Source organism: Euwallacea similis, chromosome 12 (genome assembly GCF_039881205.1).
Source record: "Euwallacea similis isolate ESF13 chromosome 12, ESF131.1, whole genome shotgun sequence".
NCBI lineage: Eukaryota > Metazoa > Arthropoda > Insecta > Coleoptera > Curculionidae > Euwallacea > Euwallacea similis.
Window position 1 is genome coordinate 5,222,579 of NC_089620.1, and position 27,504 is coordinate 5,250,082.

The 27,504-nt window shown below is 34.7% G+C and overlaps 1 protein-coding gene across 1 annotated transcript; it reads left to right on the plus strand.

The window, feature by feature from the left end:
• Nucleotides 1-361: 361 nt before the first annotated feature.
• Nucleotides 362-1,861, plus strand: LOC136412532 (putative DNA recombinase). The gene has a single exon (XM_066395610.1). It carries the CDS (start codon nt 362-364, stop codon nt 1,859-1,861), a length of 1,500 nt encoding a protein of 499 aa, XP_066251707.1.
• Nucleotides 1,862-27,504: the final 25,643 nt, after the last annotated feature.

A 27,504-nucleotide genomic window follows, 5' to 3' on the forward strand; every position in this document is an offset into this window, starting at 1 on the left:
TATGGGGAAGAGGCACCTAGATATTCAAAGAAATATTTGATACCGAGGTTAGCATATAGGTTACAGGAGAAAACGTATGGAGAAATATCAAGAAAAGGGGCAAAAAGACTAGAGTATCTAGCGGATCGACTAGAGAAGGGAAAAAGAATAAGTAGTGACAAACTGCCAGTAGCAGGAACAGAGTTGATATTAGAGAGAGGGGAAGAGACGCATGCGGTAATGGTAACAGATAAGGGTTTAATCTACAAAGAAGAGTTTTACATGTCATTGTCAGCAGTAGCAGGCAAAATAATGGGAATGAGTTATAACGGACCTTTATTATTTGGGATGCGTGATAAAAATGAAAGTTGAAGAGAATAAAATGCTAAAAGAGGTAAGGTGTGCGATATATACGAGAAAATCAAATGAGGATGGACTAGAACAAAAGTTTAATAGCCTTGATGCGCAGCGAGTAGCATGTGAAAAATACATAAAAAGCCGAGAAGCTTGGATAGTATTGGCAAAAAGGTATGACGATGGAGGCTATTCAGGAAAGAATTTAGAAAGACCAGCAATAAAGGAATTATTTGAAGATGTTAAAGGAGGAGAAGTAGATTGTGTGGTAGTATATACGCTGGACAGGTTATCAAGAGAAACAAAAGACAGCATAGAAGTAACGTCATTTTTTAGAAGGCATAGAGTAAATTTTATAGCAGTAACACAAATATTTGACAATAACACGCCAATGGGAAAGTTCGTACAAACAGTGTTATCAGGAGCAGCACAACTAGAAAGAGAAATGATAGTCGAGAGAGTAAAAAACAAAATAGCAACATCAAAGGAGCAAGGGTTATGGATGGGAGGAACTTTACCGCTGGGGTATGATGTAAAAGATAAAGAATTAATAGTAAATGAAAAAGAAGCAAAGACAGTGAAGCATATATTTGAAAGGTATATTGAGCTGAAGTCAATGGCAGAATTAGCAAGGGAATTGAATAGTCAAGGTTACAGAACGAAATCAGATATCTTTAAAAAGGCCACGGTGAGGAGAATAATAACAAATCCAATATATACGGGAAAAATCAGACATTATGACAAACAATATAAAGGAAAGCACGATGCAATAATAGAAGAAGAAAAATGGCAAAAAGCACAGGAATTGATAAAGAATCAACCATATAGAAAAGCAAAATATGAGGAAGCGCTGCTTAGAGGAATAATTAAATGCAAGAGCTGCAGTGTAAATATGACGCTAACATACTCAAAAAAAGAAAATAAAAGGTACCGATATTATATATGTAATAACCATTTAAGAGGAAAGAATTGTGAATCAATAAATCGAATAGTAGTAGCCGGAGAAGTAGAAAAAGAAGTAATGAAGAAAGCGGAGCAGCTATATGAAAATTGGAAAGAAAAGACCGAAGAAAAAATTGAAAAGTTATGGGAAAATTTAAGTTTTGGAAAGCAGAAAGAAGTAGTGAAAAAGTTAATAAAGGGAGTGATGGTAAAAGAAGATGAAATAGAAGTGTATTTAGAGGATAAGGTGGAATTTATACCAATAAAAAAGAAAGGAAACAAATGCACAGTAATAGAGCCAGAAGGGAAAACAAACAATGCGCTACTGAAAGCAGTGGTGAGAGCTCATTCGTGGAAACGTCAACTAGAGGAAGGAAAATATAGAAGTGTGAAGGAACTGAGTGCGAAAATTAATATAGGTACAAGACGAATACAACAAATTTTAAGATTAAATTATTTAGCACCAAAAATTAAAGAAGACATAGTAAATGGAAGACAGCCAAGAGATTTGAAATTAGTTGATTTGAGAGAAATACCGATGCTGTGGAGTGAGCAATTGGAAAAATTCTATGGTCTTAATTTATAAAAGTAACAGAAAGAGTATGTGCCAGAAGGAGCTGCTACAAAGAGCCACGCCAAAGGATGTTGAAGAACTTAAAATTGATGTAGAAGAACAAATCAATGTTACAGAAGCTGACACTCAATTATGTGAAAATATCAATATAGATGATGAAGATTTTAGCATATCAGATGCAACAGTGGTAGAAAATGTATCCAATTTTAGCTGCATATTTTAATAGTAGGTTTGGAGAAAAACTCTATAGAAATCGAAATCTGAAAGCGTACTTGAAAATTCATAAGTGCTAAGTAAACTTTTTAAATAAAATAATTTCTTTTTTTAACTTTCTAAATAAACTTCCTCCATCATTGCTGTGTAACAAGTCATATACGGAGCTATGATCCACTTACAAGTAGTACCTTATGTCGGTGAGATTCTATCTTTAACTCGTCCATACTACACCTTGGTGAGCTTGAATAGCATTTTGCCAAGATTTTATTCCTATTAAGCAGTGGTTCAAAATGATCATGTCCCTTATTTACTATATGTATGACATTATTGTCATTATAATCTATCCTATTGTACTCACCTGCATTTCTTGATCCTGAACTATCTATTAGTTGATGCAAGGATGGATCTTGTTGCTCGTCAGTAGCATGTAATGGATTGCCCTCTACAACATGCAATTTTACACCATACTTTCCGCAAAGTATTCTACCTTCAACTTCAGGATCACCCCATCTGTTGTTATTTAGAATATTTTTTGTATAAAAATCTGGAGTTTCCCTACGCACCGCGCCATTATTATCATGACTGTTAGCAATAGCATTTATGAACCATTCTGGTGGGTTCTTTTGTACAAACTCTTTACAATATTGTCGCAATTGCTCAACAGTAGCTCTTATTCCTAATTGTTGTTCCAGTCCTTGTCTAAACGAATAAAAAAAACAGTTTCCATCTGCAATTGCTTGCTTTACATAGAAGTTATCAGGTATGTTTGATTTTTGCTCTTTATCACCTTGTTTTTCTGCTTTTTCAATAACTCCTTTCTCTAAACCAAAAATCTTACTCCAGTTATATTTACCTTCTAACCCCAATTTTTTACTTTCCTTTTCTGCTGCTTTAGCTAAGTCTGTTTTAGAAATATCCCCTTTTTCTTCACAGAACCTAGATAAAGTTTTAAAGATTTCTACCAGGTGAGTTTTTATGTCAAAATTCTTCTCCTTTTTTACAATATTAGACTCAATATTGCGTAAATTCTGTAATAGTTGTTGCTTTTTATTTACAGTTTTAGCAGATGAACTAACTATTTCGGAAGATTGACAAAGTTTTCCAGACCTCTTAAAATGTCCTTGTTCAATAGCATCGTGTACTGAATATCCACCAAGTGAGCAATTTTTTCCTATTTCTTCGTTACAATCCTTCAGTTCCTCCCACATTTCTTGATCTTCTACTTCTACCCTTATTAGATTTTTATTTTGCTTATCGGGATATAACCTAACTTCCAGCTCCCTCTGACTGGTATAGAAAGTTAGCACTATATCACTATCATCAGCGAGGTCTATATAATTCCTTTTTTCTTCTGTGCATTCAAATCCTATTGTATTTTTTCCAATCTGTAATATGCAAACCTTTAAATTTTGAGCTGCTATATTGTGATCTGCTATTTTGCAAGCTAATGCTTCTAGATCTGCTATTTCGTGAACTAACATTTTTAGATCTGCTATTTTGTGAGCTAATACTTCCAGATCTTCTGTTTTTTGACTTTTTGTTTTTAGGTCTGCTATTTTATGAGCTAATATTTCCAGGCCTTCTGTTTTTTGACCTTCCGTCTTTAGATTTTCTATTTTGTGAGATAATCTTTCTAGACATTCTATTTCTTTTATTCTTTGATCTTTCCCTTTTGAATCTGCTACCTTTTTTAGATTTGCTATTTTATAAGCTAATGTTTCTAAATCTGCTGTTTCTTGGTCTGTATTTTCTAGCCCCGCTATTTTATAAGCTGATATTTTTAGATCTGTTATTTTATGAGCTAATGTTTTTAGATCTACTGTTTCCTGACCTTCCGTTTCTAGAGCTGCTATTTTTTGACCTTCTGTTTTTAAATCTTCTATTCTTTGACGAATTTTACTTTCCTGATCGCCCACAACTTCTTCAACCTTATCCCTTGTATTAGAGCATATAGAACCAATATTGTTCGTAATTTTCGCAGGTTCAATAATACTATCTTGCGCACATTTTACATAAAAATGCTCATTATCTATCTCTACTGCTAACACATACTCTTGAGCTTGGTTGCCTTTGTTCACAATGCTTACACACACTATGTTTTTTAGTTGTTCTTTAATTTCCTCATATTCATTAGAGATATATTGATCAAGATGTTTGTAAGGATCATTACCCATGAATGAAGTAGTTGCATGTGCTATTCTGTCATGATAGAAAAGATGTCGTTTTACTCTCCCACCTCTTAGCAGTAATTGACAAACAACACTTTGTATGATAGTTATATTTTCAATTTTTATTGCCTCATCTTCATCATAGCCTAGAGAGCCAAATCCAAGTGCTTCACTACCGGAAGTTATATTCGTAGTACTTTCAAGAATACCTATTATCTCTTGAAATATTAAGTCTACTACAGTTTCTTTATTATCATTACAATATGAATCTAGCTTTATTCCCCTTCCCAGATATTCATCTACCAAGTTTTTAATATTTCCTAAAGCACCCTCTGTCCAATTTTTCTCCTGGTTAGATTTCCCTTTATACTCTTGTTCACTTTTTATTCCCCTGCAAAATTCATTTTTATACTCTTGTTCATTTTTTTTCCCTACGCTTACCATTTTCTCACAAAATTCATTAATTAGTAAAGCCTCTTCATGAGTTAATAATACCTCCTTCTTCATTAAGGATAAGTCTTCCTTCAAGAAAGAAAAGTCAACTGAGCTACAGCTCGAATTTGTCGTCCACAAACCTGAATCACTTGAAGAGGTTTGTTCGTTATCATCTCCGCTTGGCCAATTGTTAAAAGAAGCCCTTTTACCACTATTTTCAGTTCCCCAATAATCGACTTCCGACCACCCTGAACAAATATTTATAAACTTTTGTTTACTGTTTGGTGTATTAGTCATCGCTATTACTCACTATACCCTTAAGAATATATGGATATATTCTGGTAAATCAACAGAAAAATATGACTTATACATCATGCCTTGCCTCTAGCACTAGGTGTATGGTCCAATAGTGTAATGGTATGATAGAATAATTCAGCATGAACATACTACGATTAGCGTCACAAAAAACTTAGTTGTTAACTTTTTCCAAAAACCATAAAAAAGTACCTACCTTTATGAGAATAAATTAAATAAAAGCAGCGTTGTAAAAATAAAGGTGTGAAATTTTTGCAATAAAGTTAGGTAAATAGTTCGTACGTAAATTTAGTAAAAGTAGGCCAATATAGATAGTTTTAGCGTATAGCAAAATCACTATATTAAAAAGTTCGTATGGTACACATGGTAGACCAACCCATCCCAAAAAAACTTGTTCTCATGGCCTTTGTTTTTGACCACTGGAAATGGTTATATTATTTAATTATTAATAAGATAAGGTACTAAATTAATATTAATTTATTTTAGAATAATAATTAAGATAAACTTATAAAAAACAGAGTTTAAAATAAACAAAACGTCATGTATCTCTCATATTAAGAGGCTTTTGTTGAGAGTTATTCAAGTCTAAAAAATTTTTCAAATTGAGGATTGACAAAACTTAGAAACGGGATATCTTTCTTAAAATGGTATCAAGTTACAAGTGTATGTTAGGTGTAACAGTTTCCATGTTTTTCCATTGATAGAGGGGTGATTATGCTGCGTTCAGATATTCCAAAAGTTTTGTTTTTGTCTATTAAAGAGGATGATCCCTATAGAGTATCTAAGCTTTTTCAAATTGAACGTTGGTGCTATGCGAATTGGGATTTGCACGAAATGGCTGGTAAAAAGAGACACAATTTTCTTGCGCAGGTGTTATCTAATGAGGATTGTTGGAAAAAAGTAGATAATTTACACGGAGTTAAGCTTGATAGACAGGTGGTAGGCAAAAAGCTGATAGTGCAAGGTAGTCCCTTTAGTAACTCTAGCTACAAGATTGCCTGTCGGTACTGTTTAGAAGAAGATATTATTGCTTTATTTGAGGAAAGAAAAAAAAGCCTATCAGCTCAAGGTAAGAGTAGTCTGTTGGAGTATGAGCACTTAGTTAGGTGTTGCGGATCTGGTCTTTTAGCGCAGTTTTGGTCACATTTTGTTAGTGGTTATATCTCTAAATTAAATTTAGATGGCTGTCATCCATATGAGTACGGGCTTAAATGTGCTATGAGTTTTAAGCAAGAGCAGGCAGTGGAATTCTTCTGGAATAAAATAAAATCATTGCCTGAAAGTGAAATGAGTGCACAGAAAAAGGATGAAATCTTCATGAAAACAGCAGTATATGCAGCAGGAAGTCGTTGTAATAGTTATCCTGAAATATTCGAGTTTTGTTTTAGCCAAATAAATCCTGATAAATATCCAGAACTTCTAAAAAGAGACTTAGCTGAAAATCGTTATTATGGTAGTTTAAAAACGTTACAGAATGCATTTCGCTTTGATCAATTTCGAGAACTATTTAATTACTTAAAGCCAAGTAGTATTTCAGGAGATTATTATTGTGTTTGGTTGAAGTATATAAGAAAAGTAGAAGGCTATTCAGAATTTAGCGTAGATGAAGGAGTAAAACTTTTTGTGCATATGTGGACGAAAGAGGGATTTGATAGCCATCGTGCCTTATTATTAAATGAAGAAATGAAGAGTGATTCCGTACTTCAAGGAAGGTTGTTGATGCCTCTAGTTGATAGAGGTTGTATGGCACCGGTATGGGCGATATTAGATAAAGCTAATTCTGATCAAATCAAGGAATTTATGGGTTCTAGACAAGCAGAGTATATACGATCTGTATTAGAGAAGAGAGATACTGATTCATTAAATAGGTTTCTAGCATATGGAGAGTCTGCAGCTGAAGAGCTTGGTAGAGGTGATTTAGGTACTAGCTTAACTGAGGTTAAATTAAGAAAAGTATGTGAGCAATTAGAGTTGGGTAGTTAAGAGGTATTATAAGGCAATTCTATAAAGCAGGTGATGGTTTCTTGTTACTACTTTAGCTTCTGTCAAAAAGGTGTTGCATTATAATACAAGTATTACATATATAAGTTAGTATATGGGTAAAAATAGCTTTTATTGTTGATATTTCTGGTTGTTATATAATAAGCTTGGTATAGTGGGTTTAGTATAATGTAATGAAGGGGGTTTTATGTTTAAGATACAATATCCAACAGATCATCTAAAAAAAGAAGGCGTTAATTCAAAGATTACCGAATTATCGGATGAAATGCGGTATATAGAGCAAGCTAAAGGATTTTCTCAATTTAAGCGTTATCGGAGGTTTGATGTTGATTCCGAAAGTGAAAATAGATTTAAAATAATCGATGTTCCAGGGGATGGTAGTTGCTTATTTTGGTCTGTCACTATGGCTTACTTAATACCTGTCAGAAACAATGATGCTCTATTTCAGCAAAGGTATGAAGCTTTGTTTGGAAATGAAGAAGCTGTAACCCGAGATTTAGATCATATTAAGAATCTGGTTCAGAATTTAAGTACTGCCAATTATGATGATACATTTGCAAACTTAGTAAGAAATGTATTTCGCAACCGAGTAGTTGATTATATAAGTTCTCATAGAAACGAGTTTAGAGGTTTTGTTGAGGGCAATTTTGAGAATTACTTAGAGAACATGCGGAAACCTAATGCTTGGGGAGGTGAGCCTGAAATAAGAGCAATGAGTGAAATGCTCAGAGCAAGGGTTAGTGTTTCTGGTGCAGCTGAAAGTCGATATGAAAATGGAAATATTCAAATACAGTTGTTTCATGTTGGCGCACCAGGTAAACGCAATCATTATAACTTTGGTCTTGAGAGAGGTACTGTTGATAATGATATAGAGCTTGCGAAAGGTTTAAAAAAAGTCATGGGTAAAGGAAGGCCACAAGACTTTGAGTTAATACAGTTATTAATAGAGGAAGCAGGTAAAGAAGTTGGTACAAACCAGCAAGATGAGGACTTTAAATCTTTTGAACCGAGATTTCAATCATTTGTGGATCAGATTCCATCTTATTTACACTCTGTAGAAAAAGCAGGATTTTTTACACATTTCTTCTTAGGGAGCTTTTCTACTTTGCTGGATACAGAAATTGCAGAAAAGTTAAATATTAAAAAGATTTATTTTAGTTTTGATACTTCGAAAACTTTAAAGGTGGCTATTGTTAAAAATGGTCAAATTGGAAATGCTGAAGACGCTATTAATAATATAGATCTATTTTCCATTTCAGAAGGTAAGCGTGGCCATCAGTTTACTGTTAATGAATTGGAGAACATATTAAGAAATAATATAGATAGGAGTAAGATTAGAGATCGGAACGTTGAGCAAAATATTAAGAATGAAATTCAAGATAGAATAAAATCCAGATTAGTACAGATCTACAAAGGAAAGGATGGTATTTTTGTTAATATGGAAGTTAAGGAGATACTTGATTCTGCCAGTAGTAAAGAATTTCATGAAATAGAAAAAGGAATATGGAATAATCCGGAAGATGATATAGCTAGATTAACTGGTTTTGATGAGACAATAGTTGAAAGATCTCTTGAGGTGGTTCTTAGAGAGATTGGGAGAGTTCATTTTAAATATGAAAACTCATTAATCTATGATAGTAGTGCACGTGAAGCAGCACATCATGGATTTATGGTAGGTGTTTTCATGAATTTCCACTATAGGTATAATCTTAGAGTTTACCCAGAGCAATTTGCAGGAAGGGGTTATGCAGACATTATCTTGCTAGCTCGTGGTCCTGACCGTGCATTGGATTCTATTCCCATTATTATTGAATTAAAAGCAGGGGCAGGTCCTAATGCCACTCCAGATAGGGCTTTACAGCAAGCAGAAAAGTATGCACAAGGGTTTCAACCAAATGTTCAGCGAGTTTTAACTACTGCAGATAACATTTTATGTGTTGGTGTCAATCTTGATAATCCATCTCCTATCTCTGACGTTAGGGTATCGAATCGTAGGGAAAGAATAATTCCTCTTTTTCAAGATATGCTAAAATCCTCTGATGATTGGGATACGCAAGAAATTTATACAAACGCACTAAAAAAACGAATAAAAAATAATATAGAACGTATTTACCATACGTTTCCTGGTACACCGGAGAAGGGAGATAATCATTATTTCAGTAGGTTTTTACTAGGGCAATCGCTATTGTTAAATAGAGTTGAAGATTTAGAAACTGGTTTTAAAAAATACATTTTTGCCTATGTAGACAATATACCTACTGAAGCGCATCCCGATTCTGGTAGACCTGGACGTCTAGCAGTTCAAAGAAGCAGAGAAGCACTATCAACTAACCTTGATAGAAGCCACGCAGTTGTAACAATGGTGCTCATTCCAGAAAATACAGAGAAGTTGGTTTATGTAATAAATATTGTTGAAGCTAACAGAAAGGATGTTCTGAACATGCTAAATGAAGTGCTCCCTCTTGATAGATTAAATAGAGAAATAGGGAATAGGGAAATAGTCGAATTAAATCTTAATTTTGATACTAGATACAAGTCAGATTTTAGAAGATATCTTACTATTTGGACTGAAAAATACAATTCTTTACAAGAGTACAACAACGGAGCTGAGAGATTTCAAGGTACTTTCAAAGAAGTTCCTTACCCTAATGAGTTAAAAGAAACATTCGATAAAGCACTAGATATCCAATCTTTATCAATAGGAGGATATAGTAGATTATTAGAAAAAATTGGAGAAGGAATATTCCCTTTTAAGAGCCTCGTTAATAAAGAAGCTCATTTCCAGGGAATATTGAATGGAGCATTTAGTTATTATAGCGACCTAAAATTACAAGAATCACCAGAAACTAGGGCATTAGTTTTAACTGAGTTTCAAACCGGTAGAGGAGAACGTATTGACATGCTAGTTCATGGTATTAAGTTTGTGGCTCAAGGTGGAAATGCTGAGGAGTACACTCCAATAGGGTTGGAACTTAAGGCATCAAGGCAGGGTAAAGGAGCTCAAGCTTTATTGAGGGAAGCAAATGATCAAATAAATGAAGAGTATAAAGAAGGTGTTACCTATAAAACACTAACAGATGGTGATGAGGTGAAATTTATCGGTGTTGTTTTCGATAAAGGATCTAATAATCCGAATAAACTTATTTTAACAAGTAGGACAACTAAGGAAGGATTTATTCCTGTTGAAGTAGTTCATAGTTCAGTTCATATGTTACCTACTGTAGGGCAGTGTTCTAAAGGAGAACCTTCATCACCGAAGTATCCACTAAGTAAAAAACCAAGAAGAGAAAGAAGTGTAAATATGGCCTGCATAGATTCGTTTGATGAAGAAAAGATTACAGAGGAGGAAAAAGAACAGCGTATCAAAGAGTTATTCAATGCTGACAAGGTAGCAGAAAGAGTAAAGAATATTGAGTTTTATGATCAGCTTTTTAAGGTTTCTCAGAAGATATCTGAAGGTGAAATTATAGATAAAAATGTTGAAGAAGCATTTGTAGCAAAGATCAAGGATGTAGACCTAAATTCGATAGATCAAGAGATTAGGGATATTGTGAAAGAAATGAAGGATAATATAGAGAACAAAGAAGAAGTGAAAAATATTCTGAGAAGATCCGGAGTAGCAGAAAAAATAGGAAAAGTAGCAGAAGGTGCAGGTCTTGCCTTTACAGCATTTTTAGTTGGTAAGCATATAGCAAATGGAGACATAGAGGGATTAGGCTACGATGCATTAAATCTCTGGGTAATGCCAAAGATTGGTGAAAAAATCTCTGGAAAGATATTAGAGTTAGGAACAAAGCTTGATTCTCAGATGTTGAAGGGATTTGCTCCAGTTATGGGACGTGCTATAGGTAACTTTGCGGCATTTTTAGGGCTAGCAGAGTCGATAAAGGCTCGTCAGAATACAACAGATCCTGTAGATATAAAGATTGCTGACCTAAACATCGCAACTAATTCCATTTTTATAGCTGCAGATGTACCTGCGGTTGTTACTGAAACAATGTCAGTAGCAGGTCTAGAAACTGGAGTAGTAGGAGAATTTGCTGGTCCAGTTGGTGCTGCTGTCTCAGTTGCTGTTATTGTTATATCACAGTTTGTAGAAGCAGGACTTGAAGTAGAAAAATTAGGAGAACATATAAAACTTACAGATCAAGAGAAACATAATTTGTATTGGGATTTCTTTCTTGGTAAAAAAGTACCAGATTATATAGAAAATGATATAGAAGCAGAAAACATTTATAAACAGTATATATTAAATGTTATAAATAAATTTAGAGATAGGTATGATAGAATAGCTATGACATTACCTACAATACTGGAATCCAAGGGAGTATATAATGCTTGTTATCTTAGGCGAGTTGGAAACAAAATTGCTTCAGGCGGCTATTACAAAAATGAATGTAGAGATGGTTCCGAATCATATAGTATGACTTTAGATTCTAGTATCCAAACACACATTAAGTATCCTTTGCAACTTGATGATACTGTCTCAAGGTTAGTTCCTATTATAGATGAGTATAATGTGGTTTGTGGGCCTATTAGTAATGATATATCGTTCAAAGTATATAATCGAACAACAAAAGGTGAAGAGTATAGTGCTAGTTACACCAGAACAGTAACAACAACAAAAACAAAATTTTTTTTCAAGAATTTCCCGTCTGCCTGTAGTAACATAATTATATATGAGAGAAAAAGTTCCCGTGGATATGGGCATATATATTATATTACATCTCAAAATACTTTTATAGATGTAACTTCTAACTATACCATCGATGTTATTTTTAATGGTAATAATATACTACTTAATAGTTATGGAATCAATAATCAAGGGTCTGGTATACAGAACAGGTATTATTTTACAAATCAGCTAAGTAATTGTGATATTCATAAACAAGGAACGAATTTCTTCTACATAGCAAAGGATAATTTTGTATGCAATTTAGGTGGATCTTCTATTGGACAAAATAATATAGTTGTAACGCGAGGTAATTTTACAGATTCAGAGAATATACATTCTATTATTGGTAGTGACAAAGCTAACCATATAGAAGTTTCTCATGTAGGTTATGTAGACGGTAAAGGTGGAAATGATGTAATAACAGCAAAAAACTTTACTACAATAAAGGGTTATTTTGGTGATTCCATTCATGGAAAAGGTTTAGTATTATTACCGATAAATTTTAATGATATAGATAACATAACCCACGTTAATAACATAACAACCATCTATAATAAAAGTGGGGCTTTTATAAGTGTAGATAAACAAACATCGGTAAAAACAGCAGATGGTTTATTTGTAACACCAACAAAAATAGATGATAAGACTGGCGTAGTAACAAACTTGCATGTGACAAAAAGCTTGAGTGGTGATGTTGTGTTAGATGATGAATTAGATAATTTACGAAAGATAGACAATTCAAGCTTTAATATTACAAAGCAATTATCAAGTGCCAATTATCATAGCACTATAGGTAGCTCCAGTAATCATATTTTTTATCCTGATAAAGAGCACCATAATTTTTACTGGGAAGCTCCAAGTAATATAAGTCATCTTTATCTTTTCGATAACAGAAACGCTAATATTACGATTGCTCAAGCAAATGGTATATTGGATTTTAGCCAATTAAATTGTACATTAGATGATATGCCATTTACAGAGAATAATGAAGGGGAAATAAAGATTAATAAAAATGGCCTAAATGTAACCCTGCTGCCAAATTATAAAGATGTTACAGTTACATTTAATGGGGAAGAATATTACAAACTTCAGAATGGAGAATTAGAGCGAGATTATTGCTCTCATAGTTTGAGAATAGATGGAAGATTTAGTGTTAATGGTACTGACCTTTTAAATCATCATAATTGTTTCACATTTGACTCAGATAAAGTACTTTTTTTGAAGCTAAATAATGATTTGCTATTGTTATCAGATAGAGGGGCATTGTCAATATCGGATTACTATTCTTCTGTTCATAAAAACTGGGATTTATCTATAGGATTGAACAATATAATTATCGAACCAGAAGAATTTGGAGAAAGAGCTGACGACTTTAGTTCTTTCAGGTATTATAAACCAGATGAACAAGGGTTACAGATTTATCATAATCAGCCTATTAATAAGAATGATATTGGTCTGGTTGATTTAAAAGGTAAGTCTATATTAGATTTCGATATGAAAGTTATGAATGATACCTTATTGCTATCACATAAAAATAACACTCTTGCAGAAGTAGAGAACTGGAATACTTACCAGCCAGCAAGAGAAATGATGTTCGGTTTTAATGATGCAATAGTTTCTAACTCAAAGTGTATAATTTCTACTTGTAACTCAGAAGATGTTGTAATGGACTTCAACAAAGAAAAAATAATTTTGCAAATATCGAATTCCATAAAGCAAAATAATATTGATGCTAAAGACAAAGATGGTAAAACACTTTTCCATATATTTGCCAATAAAGGCGATTTAAGCTCTGCTAAGCTTCTTGTAGGTAAAATTGAAAGTGTGAGTTTTGAAGAGAGTGTATATGCAGAATCTGATGAGCTAGTAAAAGCAGTTCGTCAAAGAGAAAGATTGAGGTTCCTTATAAAGGAAAAAGATAAGCTCGGTTATACACCGCTACAATATGCTGCTAAAAATGGTAAGTGGGATGTAGTAAATCTTTTCCTTGATAAAACTGCTGAGAGAAGTCAAGATGACGTTGCAGACAAAAATAAATTCTCAACAAGCTGGACTACCATGCACTATGCCGTTTACAATGGTAATATGGATTTACTTAATGATATATTTCAATTTCTTTCGGATAAAGAAACTATCATTAATACTAAAGACAATAGTGATTGGACACCACTACACTATGCTGTGTATTACAATGCTCTTGATGTAGTAAAATTTCTTGTGGGCAAAGGCGCTGATATCAGTGCTAGAGATAAGGGTGGTAAAATACCTTTAGACTTAGCTACTCAAGAAAATGATACAGGTATAGCAGAGTTTTTAAAGCAAACACAATTAGATCTAGATAAACAGTTGTTAACTGCAGTACAAGATTGTAATCTTAGTAAAGCTGAAGTTCTTGTAAGTCGAGGTGCCAATATTAATACTAAGAATGATGATGGATATACTTCTCTACACCTTGCTGTACTGAAGAATTTCCGATCTGGAATAGATTATCTTATAAAGGAAGGTGCTAACATTGATGATAAGGATAATATTGGTCGGGCTCCTCTGCATTGGGCTGCTAGAGATGGTTACTTGGACATAGTACAAGCTATCACAGAAGGGGGAGCTAATCTTGATGTCAAGGACAAGGATAATAAAACGCCATCTGATCTTGCCTCTTGGAAAGGATATGACAACATTGTGCAGTACTTAAAACAAGTACAATTAGATAAAAAATTGTCGGCTGCAGTGAAAGATAATGATTGTCATGAAGTTAAAAATTTAGTTAGTCAAGGTGCTAGTTTAGAAGCTAAGGATAGAAATGGTAGAACTTCTCTGTACTGGGCTTCTTGTAATGGTTACTTAGGTGTAGTACAATGCCTGATAGATAGGGGAGCCAATTTAGAGACTAGAGATAATAATGGCAATACTCCTCTCCACTGTGCTGCTTGGAGTGGTCAGTTCGATATAGTGAAATCCCTGGTAGATAGCAGAAGAGTTGGTGTTAACATTAAAAATGATGATGGCTGGACACCATTGCACTGGGCTTCTAGGGCTGGTTACTTAGATGTAGTAGAATACCTTGTAAATAATAGAGCTAGCGTTGATGCTAGGGACAAGGACGGTACAACACCACTAGGCATTGCTAGAACTGTAGAATGCACTAATATTGTAAAATACTTAGAAAAAAGACTCAATAAAAAAGGAGAAAAATCTGTACAACGTAAACGCCGTCATTACCATGGAGATCACGATCGTCATCATGTTTACCCTCTTGCTATAGACCAACCTAAGATAGCAGCAAGTAGTGGCACAAGACCATCTTCATGGATACATGGTTTATTTGATTGGATGAAAAGATTAGCAGTTAGCACTTTCTCTATAACTCCGGGATTACCTGCTCAATACAACATTGTAGACAAGAATGATGTAAAAAGTGATAATAAAAACATACCACAAAGTACAGCATCTGTTGGTTGGAATAAATTCCTAAATAATGAAAATATTGCCCTTGCGAGTTGTGTCGCTGACGCATTAGATGACACTTCAAGTAAACGCTATCAAAATTTCATAAGTAAAGGAGTAGAAGTTGTACCAAGCAGCAGAGTTGCAGTTGAATTTGCTCTGAAAAAATTTAATTCATTTGTAGAAGATAAAATAAGAAACCTGGAATCAAAAGAACAAGCTAGAATACATGTTGAACTTAAAGATGCGTATCCAGAAATAACAGCAAGTCTTGAAAGAGGAGTTGAATTTAGTGGTAATGTTGGGTTAGATGATGTTTTAGAAAAGTGCAAGAAGTGCTTTTGTACAAATGTTTTGCCAAAGGATAAAGTATCAACTTGTCTTTCTGAGATAGGAGTAACCAAGCTTGGAGGTAATCTCAATAGGTAGGTTATAATATAAGAGGTGGAGCTATAATATGCCAAGTAGTGGAAAATTTTAAGTAAGGGTAGCAAAAATAATTAGGGAAACAACCAGTAGCAAGTTTGATAGTCTTAATACTAAAATGGATGAAGTAGACATTAAATGCTAAATGTTTGATGTGTTTTCCATATTGAGTTTACAGCACGTAGCTTTGATATAGAAGTTTGGGTAACGTTATGATAGTAATTTATATAATTCTATGTGCAATCTTTATAGCCATTTCAGATAGTTCACTAGATTCTTAATTAGGGGATATGTCTAACTTAGAAAAGGTTTTCATAAATGTTAAAGTGAATAAGTAGGAATATTATGTTTTTTCCTTGAGTTGCAAAATTTCAGAATGAGAGAGACCGGTGATTTGAGCTATAACATCTATAGAGACACCGGCCTTGAGTGAGTTTTTTGCTACTTCAATTTTACCTTCAATTTTACCTTTTTCTTGACCTATGAGGATGCCTTCATGAAGTTTTTCTTCAAGACTAGATAAATAATCATCGGTACGTTTCTTAGTTTGATCGTAAGCAAGACGTTCTTCTTTACTCCAATTATATTGGTTCAGCTCATCATAAGCCCTGCCAATAATTAAATCACTTCCTATTATTTTTTTTAGATCATCTTCACTTGTTTCACCGGCGTGTTGTTGTCTAAGTGAAGAAGGTCGCCCCTCCTCACTCGACTTCAAAACCGTACGTGAGACTTTGCGCCTCATACGGCTTCTCTCTAATTTGGTGCTTGTCATGCACACCTCCTGTGTAATTCATCGTGACAATGTCCATGTAACAAAAATAAGTTTTCGATTATATTGTTACGTCTATTCCGGTCTTTATGATGTACTTCTATCATATCATCACTTTCGAACCATAGTCGACAATTATCGCATTTATTTTGTTGTAACTTCAATAATTTTATTACTCTTGATGGCTTATCTGGTATTTCTCTAAGACGATTACCCCAATAAACCCAATCACCATCATATGGAGATCTGGTTTTTTGCACTTTGATATGTCGTTTAATAACATGATCGCTGTGTATAATAAGATGTATCTTGTTACTTGTCATAAAACGCCAATTATCGTTATTATACTTTTTAAAGTATTTTCTTTTTATCCAGCATTTCCCTTTGTTTGGGTGCCTAAAGACTGCCCACTTCCAGAGCTTTCTATGTATAGTATTATCCAATGAGCTAAAGATTTTACATGAAACTACCGAAGAGTAATATTGACTCCATCCTCTGTTTATTGGCTTGAGATTCCTTATTATTACTTCCTGTGGTGCCCCACGCATTTCTCTAAGTTTATGTTTAATAGCAAATGTATGCTGCTTTATAGAATTACGACTTGGTTTTATTAATAATGTGTAACCTTTTTTACTTTCTTTTGTTGGATATTGTCTTATTGAAAATCCAAGAAAATCAAATCCTGGTTTTGTTTCGTCAATGGTTCTTAATGTATGAGAAACTCTTGTTTTAGAGGGCTTGTAATAGTTTAGACTTAATCTGACAGGCATAAATTAACTGACAGAAGAATCGACGAAGTCAAAACCGATATCAGAATCTGTTTTAATGTTATCAATATTTTTTTGGTAAGCAATATGCATACTATCAAAAAAGGTCTGCATAGGAGTCTTACCATAGCAATATTTACCGGAATGAGGTCTAGCTCTATTGTAAGAATGCAACCAATGATCGACATCTAACTGGAGTTCTTCCAAAGTACTATAAATCTTTTTCCTAAAAATAATATTATAACATTCATCTTGCATAGTTCTATGAAGCCTTTCACATATACCATTAGTCTGTGGAGAGTAAGCTTTGGTTCTAGAATGATCAATATTTTCTACTCCCAAATATAACTGGTACGCATGATTTCCTGGCTTGCCACAATACTCTGTACCACGATCAGTTAAAATGCGTAGCAATGGAACTTTCTGTTCGTCAAAAATGGTATAACTCTATCGTTGAGAAGATCTGCAGCTGTGATGGCAGTTTTCTCCGTATAAAGTTTAGCAAAAGCCACTCTAGAGTAGGTGTCAATAAAAGTTTGTTGATAAATTCGTCCAATACCTTTGATATTACCTACATAATAGGTATCTTGACTACCTAAGTATCCAGGGTGTTGTGTCTCAATTTCGCCATTGGCCTCTTTTTGTTCCTTAGTTTTTTCTAAAGCAGCAACTTGCTCCTCTGTTAAAATTATACCGTCTTGGACCACCTTTGCTTCCAGGGCTTTCAATCTCTTTTTAAAATTTTCTAGGTCGTTTCTTTGCCATATTGACCTTATTCCACTAGCAGATATTAAAATTCCTTTTTTCTTTAACTCATTAGCTGCTCTTTCTTGTCCATATGCTGGAAACTCTACTGCTATTTTAACTACTGCTTCTTCTGTATCCTTTGGCACTCTATTGGCAAGTAATGGTTTGCTTTTGTTTATCTCATATAATGCTTTTTCCCCTCCTGCTTCATACAGCTCTTTGAAGCGGTAAAATGTATCCCTTGAATATCCCATTACTTTACACGCCTGTGATACATTTCCTAATTGCTTTGCAAGTTCTAGCAATCCCAACTTTGGTTTTAGTATTTTTTGTTGTGTTGTACTCATATCTGACACTCCTTTAAAACTTGTTTATATTTTTATCTTACTTTGTTCGCCTGTCAGATTAAGTCTAAATTATTACAATTTAGCTCATCTCGTGATTCTTGATTGTCAATTTTTCTATATTCTCTTGCCAAACTTAATAATTCATTTTCTCCTTCGCAATCATTTTCTTTGTATTCCTTTATCAGATTTTCAACATCCACTGATAATTCTTTTGCTATTTCCCATAACCTTTCACTTAAAAGAGTAACACTACCTTGCTCATAATGATGTATCTGTGAGGGACCTACATCTAGCTTTTTTGCTAATTCTTCTTGTGTATAGCCTCTTCCACTTCTTGATCTCTTGTCCTTCATTTGAATGCTCAGAACCTTTTTCCTTCTTATTATCATATTCATCAGTTGATAAGCCTGTTGCCCGATAGATAATCTCAGTAGCAAACCCCGCCTTAACTAGATTCCTTGCAATTCTTATTCTTGCTGCTTTTATATTACTTTCTTCCTCAGCTCGGACAGATTTGGTTAACATATAAATTGCTTTTCGTCCTGCTATTCTTTTGTATTTTTCCATAAAATTATACATTTCCTCGGTCTTGGCTTTGTCGAAACAATTGCTTTCTTTTAGTGCTCTTCGCCCAGGAAAGAGATTTCTAATAGGGATTGATAACGACTCTGCTAGGATTTTTAACTTTTCAGTTGGAATGCCACATGTTCCTTGCTCGTATCTTATCAGTGTATGATAGTTTATGCCTGCCTTGTCTGCTAAGTTTTTCAGGGTATATTTTCTTTTTAACCTCCAGCTCCTTACTTTTTGTGCTATTTGGTACCTTATCGAGATATTTGCCATAAATATTATACAGGTTAATACTACCAAATAAAGATATACAAAAACTTCTACGTTTCAATTTTAGTTGAATATTTCTTCACAATTGTGTATAATTATTAATGCTTTTTATCTTACTTTCTCATGGCTATTTCTAAGTTTCTCGATCCAAAAAATGATGTTGCGTTTGTGCGACGTGAAAAGTCGCTTATTAAATTGTTTAGCAGGTCACCCTGACTAAACCGAGTGTTTTTGCCGCTCGTACCCTACTAGACTGTACAAAAGCAGTAATGTTTTGTGCAAAGCGTTTAGGACAATGAACCCGCCTGAAAAGGAGAAGTTCGGTCTGTGAAGAAAGAACAATGCTATAAGTGTCAAATTGGCACGGGGGCTAGGGTTAATGGTATGGATAGCGCAAGCAAATGATCCTAAGCATCGTTACGTCGAACAAGCCAAAGACACTGATAGGCTTGAACCAAAAGGTAAGTAGACAGGTTATCAAACTGAACGCATTTGATACGCAAACATCAAGGTCACCGGTGTAGAGATCAATCCTAACCCGTTGTTGTTTAATAGGTGGAACACGGAAACCCCATATATCTCTGGGTACCAATATTGGATATTCAGTAAGGTCGATCGTGAGAAAGGCTTATGGGTATGTGGGATTGGGAGTGTGGAAAAAGTGAACGCTCATCTGTAATGGATGTGATACAGGTTTAAACGTTACCTGGCTCGAAAGAGAACTGACGTCCACAATGGTCATCTTGGACAAGATTGTTTGTAAAACTTTTAAAGAGAGGAAAGCAGATGGTTACAGGTAAAATTGTAAGTGCACCTTTCGGTACTGCCGAGCACTGGAACCAAATTAATTGGTCTCAATGTAAGAAAAAAACTAGGAAGCTACAAGCTCGTATTGTTCAGGCAACAAAAGATGGGAGATGGAATAAAGTGAAAACTTTACAACATCTTCTCACACGTAGTTTTAGTGCTAAAGCATTAGCAGTGAAACGCGTAACTTCGAACAAAGGAAAATACACAGCTGGTGTTGATAATCAGTTGTGGCAAAGTCCTTCAGCTAAATCTCAAGGAATTGCTAGCCTAAAGCGACGTGGATATCACTCTCAACCTATGAGACGCATTTATCTAATCAAGCCTGAGGGCGGCAAGCGGCCGATTAGTATTCCAACTATAAAAGATCGTGCGATACAAGCCTTATACCTTATGGGCTTGGACCCTGTTGCAGAAACAATAGGAGACACTCACTCATATGGATTCAGGGTGCATCGTTCAGCAGCAGATGCGGTAAGTCAAATTTTCATAACATTGGCAAGACGTGATGCTCCGCAATGGATTTTAGAGGGGGATATTAAGAAGTGTTTCGATGAAATAGACCACCACTGGTTGAAGAACTCAATTCCAATGGAAAAGAGTATCCTAAATAAATGGTTAAGGTCTGGATTCGTAGAAAGACGAATGCTACATCCCACAATAGCAGGAACTCCACAAGGTGGAATTATATCTCCTGTACTTGCTAATTTAACTCTCGACGGTCTTGATGATGTTTTCAATAAACATTTCGGAAAAAAGGGAACCAAAAAACGCAAGAAATATGGTGTACACATGATCCGCTATGCGGATGATTTTATAGTAACTGGAAAATCGAAAGAAATTCTAGAGACTAAAGTCAAACGGCTTGTAGAGGATTTCCTGAGCCAAAGAGGGCTATCTTTATCGGCAGGAAAGACAAAGATCATACACATAGAACAGGGATTCGATTTTCTCGGTCAGACAGTACGCAAGTACAAAACAAAACTAATCATCAAACCTTCAGAAAAAAGTGTAAACAGACTTCTGAAGCGCATCCGGTACCTAATTCGCAAGAAGAACGCAGAAACCCAAGAAAAAGTAATTGATATGCTTACACCTCAAATTCGAGGATGGGCCAATTACCATCGAGGAATATGTGCGAGAAAAGCTTACGAAAAAGTGGACCATGAGATCTTCAAAGCCTTATGGCACTGGTCAAAACGCAGACATCCTAATAAAGGATTACGTTGGATTAAAGGTAAATACTTTAAAGTCAAGGAGTCTCGAAAATGGTGTTTTGCAGTACTGGCTAAGAATAAAAACATAGTTGAATGGAAAGAACTCTTCCAAGCGACAAGTGTACCAATTCGCCGCCATAAGAAAATTAGAGCAGTAGCTAACCCCTATGATAAAGAGTGGTATGCTTACTTTAAAGAACGTCAATCAAAAAAACTCTTCTCTTTGTAAAATGGTAAGGTATGATTAATGTTAGTTCTAAGAAGGAATTTGATATGTCCAAATATTCGATAAAAACTGTTGCCGGTTCTAAAGAAAAGGACTTAAGGTGGCTCGAGCCGTATGAAGGGAAACTTTCACGTACGGTTCCTAGAGGAGGGTTCGATGGGTAAATATCTTAGTCCATTGAACTCTTACTCTTTCCCTTTAAACATACCAGTACCTATGGCTATTAGAGATAAACCTAAATATAAAAAACCTGGTTCAAACTTAACCAATGACATGCAAGCATGACCTGCTATCATCACTATCCCTCCAAGCAATACCATGTTGCGGAATCCCATCAACTTATCAGCTAAAAAACCTCCAAGTATTGGTATAGCATAACCTGTTGCAGCAAATAATGCGTAAATAGTAAAGGCCCTCTCATCAGTGAAACCTAAGTGAGAAGTTAAAAACAGGACCAAAAGTACTCGCATTCCATAATAAGAGAAACGTTCCCACATTTCAACAAAGCACAACATTTTTAAAAATTGTGGAAACTTATCTGTCTTCTGATCCATAAAATACCCCTAAAGCTTGGGTTAATGTTAAGTAAAACAATAAAAACTGCAAGTAAAACTTAAAAAAAGGTATTAGAAGCTCGGCAGAATAGTTTGCTGGGATGTGAGCTACGGAAATATTTTTGAATTTGTAATTTTTCAGAAAGCCCTATATTCTTTAGTTTTACATAGCGAACATGAAGTCAAAGCATTATCCTGATACAGTAAGTAGTCCTGATTTTTCGTCGTTAGAAAAAGAAATCATAAAATTTTGGCAGGAAAACAAAGTTTTTGAGCGGTCAGTTGGAGAACGTTCTAAGGATAATTGTTTTGTGTTTTATGATGGGCCTCCATTTGCAAATGGACTTCCGCATTATGGACATTTACTCACTGGTTTCATCAAAGACGCATTTGCAAGATATCAAACTATGCTTCAAAAAAGGGTTGAACGTAGATTTGGCTGGGATTGCCATGGATTGCCGGCTGAGATGGGTGCAGAAAAAGAACTTGGAATATCTGGTAGAACTGAGATAGAGAAGTTTGGTATAGATAAATTTAACGATCATTGCCGTACTTCTGTGATGAAATTTTCATCAGAGTGGGAGAAGTATGTAAATAGGCAAGCAAGGTGGGTAGACTTTCACAATGACTATAAGACTATGGATAAATCATTCATGGAGTCGGTCATGTGGGCATTCAAGCAGCTTTATGATAAGGGTCTGGTGTATGAATCAGTGCGCGTTGTACCATATAGCTGGGCATGCGAAACTCCATTATCTAATTTCGAAACAAGGCTTGATAACGCGTATAGAGAAAAAGTTAGCAAAGCTGTAACTGTTGCATTTGAGCTTTTAGAAAACCCACAGCAATTTAAAAGTGTTAAACGAAAGTGTAAATTACTTGCTTGGACTACAACTCCCTGGACGTTGCCGAGCAACTTGGCTTTAGCAATAGGAAAAGATATTAAGTATTGTGCAGTGTCAGTCCACCCTTTGATGTCATTCCAGCGCGTGACGCTGGAATCTATTTCTGGATCCCAGTGTCTGGGCACTGGGATGACAGGGAGTAGTGAAGGAAGTTCAATGAATGGTGAAATATACATTTTTGCTGAAAGCTACTTAGAGAAATTTATCAGCCACTCTGAACAAAACAATATTCCATATGAAAACTGCAATATAAAACTTAAAGCGAATGATCTTGCAGGTCTTTCTTACAAACCACTGTTTGACTATTTTAAAGACACAAAAAATGCATTTCGCGTTTTTATTGCTGATTATGTGACGGAAGAAGACGGTACTAGCGTTGTACATACTGCTCCTGGATTTGGTGAGGAAGATTTTTACCTTTGCCAAAGCTATGATATTCCAGTTATTTGTCCAATTGATAACAGTGGAAAATTTACTGCTGAAGTTTCAGATTTGGCAGGGGTTCATGTTTTTGATACCAATGATACAGTAATAAAAAAATTAAAAGAGCAAGGGAATTGGTTTAAAACTGAGCAATATATTCACAATTATCCACACTGCTGGAGAACTGACACTCCTTTGATCTATCGCACTATGCCTTCTTGGTATGTTGCTGTTACAAAATTCAAAAGCAGAATGGTAGAGCTAAATAAGAGAGTTAATTGGATACCAAACCACATTAGAGATGGTCAATTTGGAAAATGGCTTGAAGGGGCACACGACTGGTCAATTTCACGCAATCGATTCTGGGGTACGCCAATCCCTGTATGGAAATCAGATGATGCGAGATATCCAAGAGTAGATGTATATGGTTCAATAGAAGAACTGGAGAGAGATTTTAATGTTAAAATAGACGACTTGCACAGACCATTTATCGATACTTTAACAAGACCAAACCCTGATGATCCAACAGGAAAATCAGTTATGCGCCGTGTACCTGACGTGTTTGACTGCTGGTTTGAATCTGGCTCGATGCCATTTGCGCAAATCCACTATCCGTTTGAAAATAAGGAGTGGTTTGAATCTGCGGATTTTATCACTGAATACATAGCGCAAACCAGGGGGTGGTTTTATACGCTCTTTGTATTGTCCACTGCTTTGTTTGATAGGGAACCATTTAAGAACTGCATATGCCACGGTGTTGTTTTGGATGTAAAAGGGCAAAAATTGTCCAAACGTTTGAATAACTATGCAGATCCAATGGAGGTTTTTGATAGATACGGTTCTGATGCACTGCGTTTTCTTATGCTTTCTGGATCTATTGTTTGTGGTGGTAATTTGCTACTCGATAAAGAAGGAAACTCAATACGAGATGTTCTGAAAAACGTAATAAAACCTATTTGGAACAGTTATCACTTTTTTACTATGTATGCAAATGCAGATGGAATTAAAGCTGAAGTTTGTAAGGATTATCAAAGTACTATTGATCGCTACATGATTTCCAAATGTTTTGAAGCTGTAGAAAGTATCCAAGCTTCTATGAACAGCTATAGCTCCCAAGAGGCTTGCAAAATTCTGATAGATTTTTTTGAAGTGCTGAATAACTGGTATATTCGTCGCAGTCGCGAGCGTTTTTGGAAAGGTGATTTGGATCAGGATAAAACTGATGCTTATAATGTTCTATATACAGTTTTTTATTACATACTAAGAGCTGCAGCTCCTTTGTTGCCACTTATAACAGAGAATATATGGCAAGGGCTTAAGTATGAAGAAACATCTGTTCATTTGGCTAATTTTCCACAATTAGAGAAGTTTGATAGTCAGCTCATTGCCAAGATGGATTTAGTGAGAGAGATATGCAACTCTGCGCTCTCTATTAGAAACACTTTTAACATACGTATCAGACAACCACTTAGTAGTATGACGATTTATCATCAGTCTTCCTGTAGTTTTCTTGAAGGTGAACCGCTTTCTGTCATCTCAGAGTTCTCTCCTGTTATCCAAGTAGCTGATACTGGGATCCAGTGTGCTGCAGATTCAAATGAGTACCGGGAGATGATAAAAGATGAGGTGAATGTAAAAAGCTTGGAATTAGTAAACAGACTTGAAGGTATTGCATCACTAGAGTTAAAGCTAAATTTCCCACTGCTTGGGAAAAGAATTCCAGACAAAATCAAGAAGCTAGTTCAATATGTCAAGGAGGGAAAATGGAAGCAAGTTGAGAATGAGCAGATATTTCTAGGAGACGAATCAGAGAACTATATTATAGAAAAAGGCGAATATGAACTATTGTTAAAAGCAAACAGTGAATATTCCTCTGTATTTGATAACAATAAAGGGATTGTCATTCTAAATACTGAACTAAATGATGAATTAATTCTAGAAGGGCTAGCGAGAGATGCCGTGAGGCTTATTCAAGAAACCAGAAAACAAGCTGATTTTCATGTATCAAATAGAATCAGAGTAATAATCAAAACAGAAGATGAGAAAATTAAGGAAGCAATAAATACGTGGAGTGAATATATAAAAGAGCAAACTCTAGCCTTATCTTTAGAGGTTAATATAGAAATTGGAATCAACTTTTACTCTAAAGAATACCAAGATTCAATTGTTGGTATTAAGTTAGATTGTTGATAGTTGCAAATTGTTAGCATTTGTGCTATACTTAGGGTAATTGGGGTAAGGTTATGGTATGTATGCTGTTGTAGATTGTGAGGAAGTTGTTAATTTGAATAACAACAGTGATGATTTAGGTAAAGTAGAATTTATTTCCAATGTTACTTTGGAAGAGGAAGAGTCTTTTGATGCTATGGAAGCTGTTTCTAATGTAGAAGAAGGGAATGATTTAGGTCTTGCTACTTCAGAAGAGGAAGAAGAATTTTTTGATGCTGTGGAAGAACAAGAGCCGTTAGCTAATTTTAACGTTCCACTCAGTATATTTCATTATAAAGATTATAACTCTGATTTTTTTACTTCTTGGTATAATATATCAAGTAGAATATTTAAAGAGGTAAATCGAGCTTGCCCGGAGAAGAAAGTATTAAATTTAGCTCTATCAGTTTTAATGTTTCCTTATATAGTTTTCACTGCGTTAGGATTAGCCGTATATAATAAATTAAAAACAAATGATAAGACACAAATCAGTTCAGAGGAGAATAAAACAAAAAAAAAGTGAAGTAAGTGAAAGTACAGCAAAAAGATTGGCATATGGTGTTCTTGCTGCAATAGTGATTCTTGTTAATATCGCTGTGCTTGCAGCATTACTTATTCCTGCAACACTCGCTTTGGCTACTTTTTATCTTTTAAATAAAAAATTATCTCATTTTTTGATTGCTGCTATTAAAATAAGTAATGGGTTATGTCAAAATGAACACCAAAATATTGAGGTGTCTTTTCATAAGATAGAGGCTATTGAAGCAGACATTAAGTGGAATATGGAAGTTAAGTTTCCACCGCAATTTAAACAACTACTTAGAGATTTATACGAAGATAAAGATGGTAGTTGGTTTAATGTTGCACGTGATTCAGAACATAATACCATACTGAAATTATCAGCTAATATCCACTTAAAAAATGGTCTTAAGCCTTTACGTAATGAGATCAAGAATGTGCTTGCAACTTCTATTCAAGAATTTGCGAAGACTATGGAAGAACTGATAAAGCTAGAAAAGAAAGAGATTACATATGATAAATTGAAGGAATTGTTGGACGAATTCAGGTTAAAAGTGGTAAGTAGCATAGATTTTAAGTTGACAACTCACTTAATATACAACGTCTATCAAGTTGCCTTTATACAAGCAGTTAGGTTTCAGCTGGATAGACGGAAAGAAGGTTTTTCACTGGAAGATGAGATAAAAAATTCTTTAGTGAGACAGGAATTAGAGAGTCAAGGTAAGGAATTACCAGGTGAGAAAGAAGTGATAATAAGAGATCTGAAAAAAGCAGGAGCAAAAGTACCGGATGTTTTAGATGATAGTGAGCTTCCTATATTTAAAGCAGAATGGAAGCGGCTTAAGGAAGAAGGGAAGATAGCTAAGAGAACAATTATTGATGTTTATAAATATATACATAGTAGAGAAACAGAGACAGCTCTAGGTAATGCTAAAGAAGAGATTAATCTTTTAAAAAAAGAAGGACAAAAAAGATATATTAGGATACATGAAAAATTGAAAGAAATATATGGAGATGTAAAAAAGAATAATTTAGCAGGTGATGTTTTAAGAAGAAGGTTAGAAGGTCTTTTTAAGTTCGAGTATGATGATCAAGAAGTTGAGCAAAGGCTAGTAAAATCAGTAATGAAAAAAGCCAAGGGTGAGTTAGGCCTATTAGGCATGCTCAGCTTAATAGACCAGTTTCGGGATTTAGAAAAGGAGATAAAAGGTTCTTTGAGTGAGAATTTAAAAGAAGCTTCAGATAAAGTAAATGCTTTTGTAGCAAAGATATATTTAGAAATAACGAAATGCAAAATACAAAATGTACTCAAAGGCCAAGCAAAGGGTATAGAGGATTCATGTAAGCTGTTAGAGGAAAAGGAGCCGGATTTAGTACAGAGGATTAATGCGCACCGAGCGGAAATTGCAGAATGCTTAGAGCAACCTATATCGTTAAGGAAAGTAATAGAAGAAAATGAGGATTTAAACAAATATTTAGAAGGTGAGCGAAATAGGAAAGGAGAACAGCATCCAAGTACAAAATTAATAGAGAAGCATTTGAAAAATAACCAAGAAATTCTCAAAGCATTAAAACAGTTAGAATTAGAAGAAAAAGGATTGTTGATAAATGAAGAAACAAAAAATGATTATATAGAAGAACTA

Bases quoted from the DNA above. Each gene is read 5' to 3' on its own strand.
- LOC136412532 (XM_066395610.1), top strand. From the start codon at position 362: ATGCTAAAAGAGGTAAGGTGTGCGATATATACGAGAAAATCAAATGAG.